Source organism: Helianthus annuus, chromosome 10 (assembly GCF_002127325.2).
Source record: "Helianthus annuus cultivar XRQ/B chromosome 10, HanXRQr2.0-SUNRISE, whole genome shotgun sequence".
NCBI lineage: Eukaryota > Viridiplantae > Streptophyta > Magnoliopsida > Asterales > Asteraceae > Helianthus > Helianthus annuus.
The window spans coordinates 139,229,420-139,243,585 of NC_035442.2; the positions used below are offsets into that span (position 1 = coordinate 139,229,420).

The window sequence follows — 14,166 nt, forward strand, 5'->3', positions numbered from 1 at the left end:
TCGTAAAACTATGAACTCACCAGCGTTGTCTGATACACGTGTGTGCATGCTTGCAGGTTTTAGGTATGTGTGGATGTGGAACTTGTTGTCTGGGATGCTGGAGTGGTCATGGGTCGAGAAACATGGAATCGCGAGACGAGTCTAATGGTTATCATACATATGGTTTATGAAACACTTAATAAATGATTTATGCTTCCGCTGAATACGATGATTTGTAATTACTGTTTTGTAATACTATATATTAATGAATGAAAGTTTATTTAAAATCTTGTATTAGTTCAATGTGATTGGTGGCTAGATCCTGGTACGTCACACGTCCTGCGGTGTTTCCGCATGTGGTAATTTGGGGGTGTGACACCGATGGTTAACACTTTTGTTCAGTTGTATTTTCAAGACTGGAAAAATGCCAGATCAGTGGAGAAGCAGCGTCATGGTGCCTTTATACAAGAATAAAGGTGACACTCAATATTGTGGGAACTACAGAGGAATCAAACTGGTAAGTCACACTATGAAGCTCTGGGAGAGGGTAATTGAAACTAGAATAGAAGAGAAACTCAGGTTACAGTAAACCAATTTAGATTCATGAAAGGGAGGTCAACTACAGAAGCGATACATATTCTAAGGAGGTTGATGGAAAAAGATAGAGCGAAGAAGCAAGATTTACATATGGTGTTTATCGACCTGGAAAAGGCATATGACACTGTCCCACGGTAACTGATTTGGGATAGTTTGGAGGGTCGAGGGCTACCTGGGAAGTATGTAGACATAATTAAGGATATATACGATAGAACGGAAACTAGTGTTCGCACGCCTGTAGGAGATACAAACTTCTTTCCTGTGGAGGTAGGACTCCACCAGGGGTCTGCGTTGAGCCCTTTTCTTTTTGCGGTTGCCTTGGATGAGTTGTCCAAGTTGATTTAGGAGACAGTTCCATGGTGCATGCTTTTTGCAGACGATATTGTGTTGATTGCAGAGACTAAACAGTGCCTGAACGCGATGGTAGAGGAGTGGCGAGTAGCTTTAGAGGGCAAGGGCCTAAGGATTAGTCAATCTAAGACTAAGGGTATGTTTGGCATGAAGCTTTTAGGAGCTTTTAGGAGCTTCTAGCTTTAAGCTTTTAAGAAAAAGCTCCTACTTAATAAAAAGTCTTGTTTGGTTGAAGGAGCTTTAAGCTTTTAGGTTAGGAGCTTGAAGCTTTTGGTTGAACGCTACTACTAGTAGCGTTTAGAAGGAGCTACAAGCTTTTAGGGAAAAATGACTATTTTAACCTCTCAAAATAAGAAACTTTTTAATACACAAACTTTCTAAATTTTTAGTTATGTCCATTTTGGTAATTTTATACATTTTATTAAAAGCTCAAGCTACTCTACCAAACACCAAATATATCTAACAAGCTACAGCTACTAGCTACCAGCTACAGCTACCAGCTTCCAGTCACCAGCTACCAGCTTCCAGCTTTCAGCTACCAACCACCAGCTACTTTTGCCAAACATACCCTAAGTATCTACACTGTCATTTCAGTGGTGTAGCCGATGACGATGACACCCAAATCACAATTGAGGATCTAGGTTCGTTTGTACAAAGAGATGGTGACATAGACGGTGATGTAACCCATCGCATACAGGCTGGCTGGTGTAGTTGGAGTGCAGCCAGTAGGGTATTGTGCGATAGGACGTTCCCAACTAAACTAAAGGGTAAATTTTACAGGGTAACAGTTAGGCCCGCTATGCTGTATGGAACAGACTGTTGGGCTATCAAGAAGACACAGGCGTGCAAGATGGAGGCAGCAGAGACGAGGATGCTGAGGTAGATATGTGGACACACGAGGTTAGATCGGATGAGGAATGAGGTTTTTAGGGAAAGATTAGGAGTGGCTAGTATATTAGAGAAGATTAAGGAGGGGAGATTGAGATGGTTTTGGTATGTGAAGCGGAGGCAAACGACGACACCAGTTAGAGTAGTGGAAACTCTTACTGTGGAGGGGAGGAGAGGAAGAGGCAGACCTAAACTGACATGGGATGAGCAGATTAGGCATGATTTACTAGAGATGCATCTTTCTGAGGACATGGTCCAAGATAGGTTTTCGTGGAGGCGTATGCTTAAGGTTAAAGACTTCTAGAGGATATTGCAGTAAGGTCTTAGGTGTATTTTATGGACGTAGGTTTTTCTTTACTGGACTTTTCTGGTGATTGCCTTCTTGTGTTTATGCCCAAATGATGTCGTATGCTATTATATTGTGTCACTCTGATCACTTTCTTGGTATGGGTGCTTCTTATTTCTATATTCTTTGACTTGGTGTGTTGGTATGCTATTCGTTTTGGAGCCGAGGGTCTCTCTGGAAGCGGCCTCTCTATCCCTAGGGATAGAGGCAAGGTCTGTCTACATCTCACCCTCCCCAGACCCTATAAGTAACTTTGCTATTTGTGGTATTTACTGGGTATGGTTGTTGTTGTTGTATGACCAAAGTTAGTGAAAAACCATTTTCACTGGTATTTTTTCAACAATCTTCCACATGAATGAAGGTCGATTCAAAACACACAAAATTTCCCAATGAAACTTCATCGGTTTAGACCCTCCTTTGTGAAGCATACGTAGTCTATTAGCAGTTAGTAGACGTGAATTTCTTGAGCAAACTCCCCATTTATGTAGACGACATTACACTTCACACAATACTCTTCCTAGCCAGGCCATCTCGTCACAGTCGTGTCCACTAATGGCCCTAGAACGTTAACTTGGTTTTGTGAAAGCTCTAGGAATTATGCACCCCACTAGTTCTATCAAAGCGACCCAACTTCTCTTTCACATAGGTGATATGTCCTCAACTCATTAAAAGCCATATGCTTAGCCTCACTTTTGTCACTGAATGTCATAGGGATGGACTTGGAAGTATTTTAAACTCCCGTCATAGATTATGAGGAAACATATCAACATATATATTAGCTTGTATACAAACTTATATATTAGTCATTCCCCCATTGTGACCACCCTTGGGTATGTGAATTAGTTGTCTTATTAAACCTAGATATCTGGATCTCCAATAAACCAAGTAAGGCTTCCTTCAGATGTCTTTTTCCACTAGCGTTATTCTCATTCCACAACTTGATCAACCCTTAAATCGTTGGATCCAAAAATTATATTTGAATCCAACAAGTCATAGTGATAATTTGCATTTAAGATAAGTCGTTCTAACATGTTCTTGACTCGCAAGTCATTTTTGCTTTGTTGTCAATTTATAAGATTATAATCCGTGATCTTAACTTGGATCTAATTATAATGTCTTGTCAATAGAATGGTATGAAACTCACTTAAAGACGAAACATGTTTCCATCATACCTTTGGTAAGTTTCTTCAGACATCTAACTAGATCCCAATCTAACCAATTGGCATTCGAGTCTAATCTACTTGATTGACTCCATATGACCATTCTATACTCCAATCGGCCATGTGTTTGTAATATTCATTTGCATTATTGATATGCACCAAATGCAACATATAAATTGTGTCAAATAAGGTATAAAATAACCTTTTTTTAATACTAATGTTGGAAAAAGTGTGTTTCTTTGTATACTTTTTAATTTCAGGATTAAAAGAGCTTAAATGTACAAAAGGAACAAATTAACGACAAAAACTAGCATAAATACAAAAGAAGGAAAGATGATACATCATACCGACCCTCCGAGCTTCACCCCAAGACCAAAAATAACAAATCAGAAGACAAGCACAGGCTGTGCCACCTAGGCATGAGGTCGTGCCCCACTCAAGATTCCAGGAAGAAGAAGACAAACAAAATCAGACAAGAGACACGGGGTCGTGTCACTTGGACACGGTCCGTGGTCAACTCGCAGATATGCAAATCTTGGATAGTACAACAAGTACAATGGCCACGAGGTCGTGCCGTAGACACATGGGGCCGTGCAAGTATCCAGACTGACAACTCATTCAATGAAGACAGAGAATAAGGAAGGCACGGTGTCGTGCCCACCAGGCACAGGGCTGTGCCCACCAGGCATGGGGCCGTGTAAAGCCTCTGTTTCCAGCTAGTTGGACTAGAAGCTAGTTATTCGGGTCTACTTGTTAGAAAAACCGACCCTCCTTCATCCCTTCATTCCAATCCATCCAGAAAACTATGGCAACCCATACTAATTTCCCTAGCACTGATACCAGTAAGGGGAGTGTTAGCTAGGGAAAAAACCGCACAAACTAGTTATACAGGGGAAGGACTTTTGATTCTTGTATAAGAAAATAAAGATTTCGAAAAGAAGATTAGGTACTTCCAACAGGAGAATAAGAAAGGAAGAAAGAAGAGTGGAGAAAAAGGGAAATGGAATTCTTCACAAAGGGAGGGAACGTAAGTGGGACATCCCTAATAAATCGAAAAAAGGGTTAAAGGAAGGGACACATTAGGGATGGGCTTTTTTCCCAAATACCCGTACTCGTACCCGTATCGTACCCGTACCCATACCTGTACCCGTACCGATTTTAGGTATTTGGTACATGTATCGGTACCCAGTTTTATTGATTTTGGTATTCGGTACTTTCGGTATTGGTACGGGTACGGGTAAAAACGGGTACTGGTACCGAATTCTATGTATACCTTTAAAACTTTTTTTGTATTGTGTTTTATTTCATATTATGGTATTTATAGTGTACTCGTATTGATTTTACCTATATGGTACCCGTATCGTATTGGTACTCGTACCAATTTTACCTATTTGGTACTCGTTCTATATTGGTACTCATGTCAATTTTACCTATTTAGTACTCGTACAAGTGCTCAAAAAGTAAATAAAAACAAAATGGTACCAAGCGGGTACTGTACCGAAAATACCCGTACCAGTACCCGTACTCGTACCCGTACCGTACCTATATATTTGGTACGGTATTTGGTACCTAGTTTTGTTCAAATTCGGTACCGGTATTTTCGGTACTGGTACGGGTATAGGTACGGGTACTGTACCAATCCCATCCCTAGGACACATCTTGATATGTCAAGGATCGGGGATAGGTTATGGAATAAGATCAACATGTTTTCTCGAATGAACAGATTTACACCATCAATAACAATGCACCAAAGGGACATCGGACAATCATGGCAAAGGCAAGCATGAATGTTGTTGCCTTTGAGACTAGAATCTTACACTGTGCCCGTCTCATTTTATACAGAGAAATAATGCAGATGGCTAGCCAAACCGTGAGGCGAAGAACTCAACCACTATACATGAGGGAGCAAGTGGAAAGATAGAGTAGCACCTTGTCGTAAAGAGGGTCCTAAAAAGGTAAAGAGTTCTACATCGGTTGGAATGGAATAGGAGATTTAAAACAGAATTCGATCAATTAGATTTAATGAACCTATTTCGTTAGGATGATTGAAGAACCCACTTGTATATAGAAAAAAGGACGGAGGATGAGAAATCACTCGACTGCTAAGGAGAGGATGGGAGAGTTCGACCACCTAAAGCCATCCAAAAAGGCAAAAAAGAGTTCTATTCAATGACCGGTAGGGAGAATGAAGAATGTTAGGAGAGAACATCGACCATAAGGGAGACAACAATTACTTCGATGTGAGCAGAGTGCCCGTTTGCCGACTTAGACTAACATTCGTTTAGAAAATCTCTCCCCTCGCTCTGAATCTTCCCATACTAAGACTTTTGTTGATCTAACTTTGACTTACTTCCTATCTCTAATCTTGATCCAAGGTAGCCGGCATGCGGATTTTTACTAAGCTTTGCTGAAAAAAGTTGCAAACTTCAGTTTCGAAACTTTAGTTTTAACTTTGTTTAGTCAGAAGAACTTAGAACGACAACATCAGGGTGACATGCAAGGTCACATCATGCCGTCATAACTTCTACCCCCCTAATTGCTTCATACGAGATAGAAAATAAAAATCGGAAATAGTGAATTAAGATCTAGACTATCCTCTATCCGGATATATTCCCCTATGAGCGACTATGCCGATCTTTATATGTTTTGGCCATGTGTGTTTCCACTAAGAAGAAGGTTTGGATCTTTAAACCTTAAGAGGATACTATCGAATGTGCCCTTGGTGCCCATGAGGGATGTGACATATGTTAGGTCCATAAGATAGCACAACTTTTGGAGTTCTATGATTCACCTCTGAATAATGAGTAGACAGGGGGATTTTTTTTTATTTTTCTCTTCAAATAAGACTGATGGGGGAGAAAGGGGTAGAATTACTATAGAAAGAAGAGTTGTAAATTACAGGACTTTTTTTTCTTGTAGTAAGATTTAGGGTTTTTTCGTTCCTTTTCTTCGATAAGAATTTCGATTTGAAATGATAGAAATTCCTCTTGTGTTCAGCGAAAGAACTGCCTAAGCATACTTTTTTGGATCCAAACTTTTTTGTTCTTTCTAAGTCTTCGTGTTGCATAGAAGAATGCACTATTGCAAAAACGGGTCTTTCAGTAGTAAGCGGCATCCCTCTTAGTTTTAAGTAAGCAAGCAGAACCATTATGTTTTGCTTCTTCTCCATATTCTTACTAGGCTATCTAGGGATTTTCCTATGATTTTAGAAACTGAAACTTGGATATATAAGGATCTCCTTGTTTTTGAATAAATTATAACATCATTTTCTTTCAAAGATATGAAATCACCTTGGGAAACTTGAAAAGAAGTAATGCTGACTATTACATTATTCACACAAAGCCTTCGATGACTTATCGGCAAACTTGCATGAGGAAGAGTTTCAGTAAAATAGAGATGAACTAGAATAACATCCGATCTTGTTTCTGGATTGAGTGGAAAAGGGATATATGAAGTTCGTTCTGTTCCTTTATGCATCTATGTGATTGGTAAATCTCCATGTAAAAAGGATAACTTTCGTGTAGTTTGTAATTGGATGTAACTATTCAGTTATTTTTGAGAATAAATCATTCTCTTAATAGATCTCGTCTTGTTCCTCAATCTTTGAAGAATGCGGTGTTGTATTATTGTAAGTTCTATATTCCAAACATTTCCTTCAAGTAGAAGACTAATTTTAAATCTTAATGCATGCATTCCTCCCTCACATGCATTTGCAACAGATTCTTACCAAGACCAGTAATCCACTTAGACACGGCTATTCTCGGCATTTTCACTATTGCCCCTCTTCTCAAAGAATTTTAAAATGTCAATGTGACATTTTATTCTTTTCTCGGGATGCTATTGGCTTACTCTTCTTTTCCTTCGACAATGATACCTTAGTTCCAATCGTTTGAGGACAGTCGACATTCTTATTTAAAAGGAAAGGAATTCTACCATGAACGAACTCTTTGCCTTGGCAAAAGAACTTCCTTGGCTTAATAATGATCACTTCGAAAAGAACCTATTTGAAGTCTCATGCCATATCTGACTCAATAGCTCGTTCTTCATCTGAGAACTCTACTTTGATTTCAGCCTCAACTACTGGTGTGTCTTCTGCAGTTCTTAATGCTTTCCTAGTGGAATCTTCACTTATGGCAGACTTAAGCATCGAGTCTTCATCATTGTCATAGACTACGACTTTGCAGTCCTACACCACTGCATTTAGTTTGTTGTCCTTTGTGAATCCGTAACCATTGTTGTCCTCTTATCAGAGTCATGGACATCTATTCCACAGCCCTCTAGTCATGTTTTTATGCCTTCCCTACACGTATATACCACAGTTCCCTCTACTGCGTTCTCACTGTTATACACCATGCCTTCCAATGTATCTCCTCAATCTTTCCCTTCCACCTACCACATCCCATCATCCTTCTCACCTACACCCCTTCTTACCACACCCATCTCGTATCCATAAAACTATCTTACGCAACAAGCCATCTCGTCGCAAGGCTCAGTTTGAGTTCTACATTAATAATCACTTAATTTTGGTTAATCTATAAGAGGATCAATATCAATATCAATATCAATATAAATCAAACAATTTATTTCAAAAAGATTATACATAAATAAGACTTTACAATAAAAAAAAACCTTAAATATAAATATAGCAACTTAATTAATGCCTTCTATTTTCATTTTAGGTATCATATTTTGTTTAGTATTAGTTTGTACAAAGTAATAAAAAGTTAAGATAAGTACAATGCTTAAAAATAAGTAGTCATTATTTCCCCCAAAATTCACCTTTCCCGTTGACGAGCGTTAGAGCCTTTTAATACTGCGATCACGGATCGCTGTCTCCTTCACACATATTAATACGACTTCCGATCACATTCCCACTGTTCTCTTCAGATCTCTCCTTTCAACTTCTTCTTCTTCACAGTAAGCAAATCTTTTACATTACTTATCTCAGTCATATTTTATTCATAAATTCAATCGCCTAAGCTACTTTCAAGTTGTTCTCAGTTCAGATCGGCGTAAACACGCGTTTTTCACTGTTAATCTATATATGATTCTAAAGTTGCGATCTGATCGTACTAGTTGATTGATCTCGTTATTGATCTGTTTGCAGGATTGAAAATGGCGGGAACTCATCTCCATGGAACTCTTCATGCTACGATCTATGAGGTTGATCAGATTCATGGCTATGGTGGTGGAAATAATATTTTTGGCAAGGTATTTATAAATATATATATATATATATATATATATATATATATATATATCTTTTGTATGTATGTATAATTTTAATTTTGGTTTTAGTTTGAGATGAAAGTTTTACTGTTATGTGCTAGTAATTTGGGGATTTAGGTTGACTTGTATTATATGAAGACAAATGAATGGAATGGAATGGAATGTTGAGTAATTTTTTGAATAAAAGTTTAGGAAAAGTGGTATTTGATATTCTAGGATGAGCATGAGTTGTTTGGTGGACCATTGATAAGACACTTGGTTGGGTTGATTATTGTTTTTTACTTTGTTTGATCTGGATATTTTGATTCAATATTTTGTTTCTTGATCTGAATGATTCTGGATAATAAAAAGTTATTCACACACCTTTGGTTCTTAATTTGCATTATTCTGGTTATTAGGTGCAAATTTAATTTGTTTTAAAGATATAAAAATTGCAAATGTAATTTTATTCACTTTCTAACGTTTTTTTTGGAATTAAGTGTCATTTTAGTCATTGTGGTTTGAGCCATTTTGCCAGTTTAGTCCAAAAGTTTCATTTTTCGCCTATGGGTCCTAAAAGGTTTCACTATTGCCATTTTAGTCCACTAGTTTAACTTTATCCATTTTTTCTATTAATGAGAAGGGCAATTCGGTCATTTTATATGTAATTTTGTTAACTAGAAGGGAAATTAGGCCATATAAAATGACTGAATTGCCCTTCTCGTTAACAGAAAAAATGGATGAAGTTAACTCAGTGGACTAACATGGCAACAGTGAAACCTTTTTGGACCCACAAACGAAAAATAAAACCTTTGGACTAAATTGACAAAATGGCCCAAACTACAGGTACTAAAATGATATTTAACCCTCTTTTTTTATTTCAATTTTTCTGTCGTATTTTATTTCAATTTTTATGTCGTATTTTTAAATTTTATTTCACTTTTTCTTTACTGTTCTGTTTTTAGTTTTACTTCTTTCTTATATATTATGATTTTTTTATGGTTCATAGTTGTGTCCCAAGTTGTAATAGGTGTGCATTTGGTGTGTAGATACGGTGAAGTGCTATGTAGCACGGGGACTCCATTTATGTGGCCGTATCCGTCTCGGGTACTTGTCGGGGACGGAAACGCCATGGGTACTCGTTGGGGACGTTTCCTAAACGTTTCCAATGTTGGGGACGTATCTGATAGAAGTATCTAGCCCGTTACCATTTATTTTTACGGTTTTAACCCTTTCAAATTCCACAACCGGCCATTAAATAAATAGACCTATCACATTCGGCTTCTCTAATCTCTAAACTCTCAAGTCTCATCATCTCTAATTCTCTATCGATTGCTGATCTCTCACTAGATGAACCGGAATTTGAAAATGATTTGATTATTGATAATTAATTACCTTTGGAAGATGTAGTATTTTTTGAATTTGTTTAATATATTTTTATTTTTTATATTTTCTATTGCCGTACCCGTATCTTGGAATTTTGAGTTTTGCCGTTCCTCGTTCCCGTATCGTCCCCGTACCCTGATCCCGTACCCGTTCCAGTGCTACTTAGGTGAAGTGCTTTCTATGGTTTCTGTTTTTAGCCATAATAAATATATTTTTTCTGTTTTTTAGTTTATTTAAAGTCCAATTTGGAAGGTTACACCAATAAAAATTTAATTGCTTCATGTTCTATGCTGAAGCTTTCAGGTAACAATATTTCAGGTAGTAATCAGTGAAAATTCTTGATCTGCCTTGAATTGATTCCACTTGTTTCATTATTATACTATGAGTTAAGAATGTCTGGTTAGTCAAGCTTGAAACTTGTAACTTTGGTTTCTCACTTTCTCAACAATGCATTGTTACAGCTTAAGGCAAACCTAGAAGAAACTGTCGGTTTCGGAAAAGGAACTCCAAAAATGTACGCAACAATCGATCTCGACAAATGCAGGGTAGGCCGAACTAGACTCTTAGAAAACGACCCAGAAAACCCAAAATGGAACGAATCATTCCACATCTATTGCGCTCACTTAGCTTCCGATGTCATATTCACCGTTAAAGACGATAATCCCATTGGCGCAACCTTAATCGGCAGAGCTTACATCCCCATCGACGATCTTCTAGCAGGCGATGAAGTCGATAGATGGGTCGAAATCCTAGACGAAGACAAAAATCCCGTAGAATCCGGTTCAAAAATACACGTAAAGTTACATTATTTCGATGTTACACAAGATCGTAACTGGGCTCATGGAATCAAAAGTTCCAAATATCCTGGAGTCCCGTACACATTCTTCACCCAAAGACACGGGTGTCGTGTTTCATTGTACCAAGATGCACACGTGCCAGATAATTTCATTCCCAAAATAGCCCTTTCGGGTGGGAAGTATTACGAGCCGCATAGATGTTGGGAAGATGTGTTTGACGCGATCACTAACGCTAAACACTTCATCTACATAACCGGTTGGTCTGTTTACACTGAAATCTCATTGATTCGAGATTCACGTAGGCAAAAAAGCGGAGGTGATGTTACACTTGGTGAGCTTTTGAAAAAGAAATCAAGTGAAGGTGTTAAGGTTCTTATGCTTGTTTGGGACGATAGAACTTCTGTAGATGTGTTGAAAAAAGATGGATTAATGGCTACACATGATGAAGATACCGAAAACTTTTTTCAAGATTGTGAAGTACATTGTATATTATGCCCGCGAAACCCTGATGATGGTGGAAGTTTCATTCAGGACCTCCAAATTTCAACAATGTTCACACACCACCAGAAAATTATAGTCGTGGATTCCCCGTTGCCGAATGGGGATTCTGATAGGCGTCGGGTGGTGAGTTTTGTCGGCGGTCTTGATCTTTGTGACGGGCGATACGATTCCCCGTTTCATTCGTTGTTCCGAACGTTAGACACGGCTCATAATGACGATTTCCACCAGCCGAATTACGCGGAGGCTTGTATCACGAAAGGTGGGCCCCGCGAGCCGTGGCATGATATCCACTCGAAGCTCGAAGGACCGATCGCGTGGGATGTTTTGTTTAATTTTGAACAACGATGGCGAAAACAAGGCGGGAAAAATGTGTTGGTTAACTTTAGGGAACTTGATGACATCATAATCCCGCCATCGCCGGTTATGTTCCATGATGATGAAGAATCATGGAACGTTCAGCTTTTCAGGTCGATCGATGGTGGGGCCGCTTTCGGGTTCCCCGAAACACCAGAAGATGCGGCGAAATCGGGTCTTGTGAGTGGTAAAGATAACATAATTGACCGAAGTATTCAGGACGCGTATATTCACGCCATTCGTCGAGCGAAAAACTTTATTTATATCGAAAACCAGTACTTTCTTGGAAGCTCGTTTGGCTGGCAAGCTGACGATATAAAGGTTGAAGATGTCGGTGCGCTGCATTTAATTCCGAAAGAACTTTCGTTAAAGATCGTTAGCAAGATTAAGGCCGGAGAAAAGTTTACCGTTTATGTTGTTGTACCGATGTGGCCTGAAGGGATCCCCGAAAGTGCGTCTGTTCAGGCGATATTAGACTGGCAAAGAAGGACTATGGAAATGATGTATAAAGATATTATTCAGGCTCTAGAAGAACAAGGTGTTGAAGATGATCCGAGAGACTATCTCACTTTCTTTTGCCTCGGGAATCGTGAGGCGAAGAGGAGCGGGGAGTATGAACCTGCAGAAACTCCTGAACCTGAATCGAATTACCATAAGGCCCAAGAAGCCCGGCGCTTCATGATCTACGTGCATGCCAAAATGATGATAGGTATTTTTTTTTCTCTTAAGCTTTTTAAGAATCAGAATAAGATAATTAGATAATTAATATATAACTAGTGGGTTACCACCGCACTCCGCAACTGGTTCGAAACGTAGATAAAAATAAGCAAATCGCAAGAGTTAAAGCTGTTTGATGTTTTAGTTAAGGAGCTAAACATGTCATTATTAAAGTTGAGAGGCTAAACATGTCATTATTAAAGTTGAGGGGCTAAACATGCCGTTCTTAAGTTGATGAGGGGTTAAAGGTGTTTGATGTAGTTAAGGGTCTAAACATGTCAATATTAAATTTGATGGGCTAAACATGTCATTATTAAAGTTGAGGGGCTAAAGTTGGTTAATGCCAAAGTTGAGGGGCCAAATTTTGTTTATATGACAAATTAGCATATTTATAGTTTATATAATGGGTTAAAATGTTCAGTTATATTTCAGAGATGCCACTGGTAGTTCTGTAATTTTACATTTGCATTTTACAGTTAATCTGATTATGCATACCATGTTACAGTTGATGATGAATACATAATTGTTGGATCTGCCAACATCAACCAGCGGTCAATGGACGGCGCGCGAGATTCCGAGATAGCGATGGGAGCTTACCAACCGCACCACATTGCAACCAGGACACCAGCTAGGGGTCAAGTTCACGGGTTCCGTATGGCTTTATGGTATGAACATCTTGGCATGCTTGATGACAGCTTCCTGCATCCCGAGAGCACTGAATGCGTTAAGAAAGTGAACGAGATAGCCGACAGATACTGGGATCTGTTTGCCAGTGAGAATCTCGAGACTGATCTGCCTGGTCACTTGCTTCGATACCCTGTTGGTGTCAGTGGCGAAGGAGTTGTTACTGAACTGCCCGGAACGGAGTTTTTTCCTGATACTAATGCGCGTGTTCTTGGAACGAAGTCGGATTACCTTCCTTCCATTCTCACTACCTAAGAAGGTGTTTTACCTTTTTCTTCAAGGTTTGAATAAACTTTTTAATTTATGGTTAGTATTTGATGTTGGTTGCTTGTATTACTTGTAATCATATGAACTATAACTTTTTTTTCATACTGTATATGAGCAGCCATCTGTGTTTACTAGGTGTGCTATCATATGCAAGATTTGTGTACTAATAAATACTTGATTTCGAATTTAACTAGTTTTTACCATCTCTATTTCTAACTCAACACGCCTAGAGGGCAATATATCCTTCCTTCATCAGTATGCTTTGTGATTGATTTCATTAACTACCCAAGACATCATTAGATCAGTATGTATATTATATGTATGACGTCTCATTCCTATGAGCTAAACCGTGTCGCCCATGTTTGGTCCTGCCTGGGCTCATCAATGGGGGTGTGAGTTCTTGTCACGACACCAAAACTCAACATGAACCTAACATGAAATTCGTGGGTTTCAGTTTTGTCTAAAAAAGTTCTAATCAGTTTTGGGTTGAACCAGCGAACACGTTTAATTAAATGGTGTCTTGTTTCTGTTGACCTGATGTGTTCGTGGGTTGACACGTTTTTCTTTTTTATAAATTTTAAAGAAATATATACATATGTATTTTGCTGTACATTTGTAATTTTAGAATATTGTAAAAGAAAAATTAAACAAAAATATATATATATTTTTTTTTGCGTTAAACGTGTTCGTGCCAACCCATAAAAACTTGTGTTGTCGTCTTCAGGTTCATGTGTCTGGCCGTCTGGCCCATTTGACACCTCTACTCATTAGGGGATGCCAAGAAGTGTAAAAGAGACCAACTTTGGACTCTCCAAAGTTGGTTGAACTAAAATGCTCAACCCCACCACAATATCATTGGACTTTATAATGATGGACTCAGCACATTATATGGTCTAAATCCACTCATCTTTGTGGGTTCACATATAAAAAC

The 14,166-nt window shown here is 38.6% G+C and overlaps 3 protein-coding genes across 3 annotated transcripts; 2 read left to right on the plus strand and 1 right to left on the minus strand.

Annotated features, from left to right (window-relative positions):
* The first annotated feature begins 582 nt into the window (after nt 1–582).
* LOC110882541 lies at nt 583–1,810 on the plus strand. The gene is made up of 2 exons (XM_022130531.1): nt 583–710; nt 1,522–1,810. The coding sequence occupies exons 1-2, from the start codon at nt 583–585 to the stop codon at nt 1,808–1,810; spliced, it is 417 nt and encodes a 138-aa protein (XP_021986223.1).
* Nucleotides 1,811–6,025: 4,215 nt separating this feature from the next.
* Nucleotides 6,026–7,014, minus strand: LOC110882538 (ribosomal protein S4, mitochondrial-like). The gene is given in 2 exon segments (XM_035978327.1): nt 6,026–6,402; nt 6,405–7,014. Coding segments are annotated over 2 exon segments (987 nt in total).
* Nucleotides 7,015–8,081: 1,067 nt separating this feature from the next.
* On the plus strand, nt 8,082–13,438 carry LOC110885693 (phospholipase D alpha 1). Its single transcript, XM_022133390.2, has 4 exons — nt 8,082–8,238; nt 8,429–8,532; nt 10,377–12,276; nt 12,790–13,438. The coding sequence occupies exons 2-4, from the start codon at nt 8,437–8,439 to the stop codon at nt 13,221–13,223; spliced, it is 2,430 nt and encodes an 809-aa protein (XP_021989082.1). The 5' UTR covers nt 8,082–8,238; nt 8,429–8,436; the 3' UTR covers nt 13,224–13,438.
* The last annotated feature ends 728 nt before the right edge of the window (nt 13,439–14,166 follow it).

What these genes read in the sequence shown, in the direction of transcription:
- LOC110885693 (XM_022133390.2), top strand. Translation starts at nt 8,437, where the DNA reads ATGGCGGGAACTCATCTCCATGGAACTCTTCATGCTACGATCTATGAG. An exon ending in GAAATAATATTTTTGGCAAG is followed by an intron (nt 8,533 to 10,376) that starts GTATTTATAAAT and finishes GCATTGTTACAG; the next exon opens with CTTAAGGCAAACCTAGAAGA. An exon ending in GCATGCCAAAATGATGATAG is followed by an intron (nt 12,277 to 12,789) that starts GTATTTTTTTTT and finishes ACCATGTTACAG; the next exon opens with TTGATGATGAATACATAATT.
- LOC110882541 (XM_022130531.1), top strand. Translation starts at nt 583, where the DNA reads ATGAAAGGGAGGTCAACTACAGAAGCGATACATATTCTAAGGAGGTTG. An exon ending in GCATATGACACTGTCCCACG is followed by an intron (nt 711 to 1,521) that starts GTAACTGATTTG and finishes CTGTCATTTCAG; the next exon opens with TGGTGTAGCCGATGACGATG.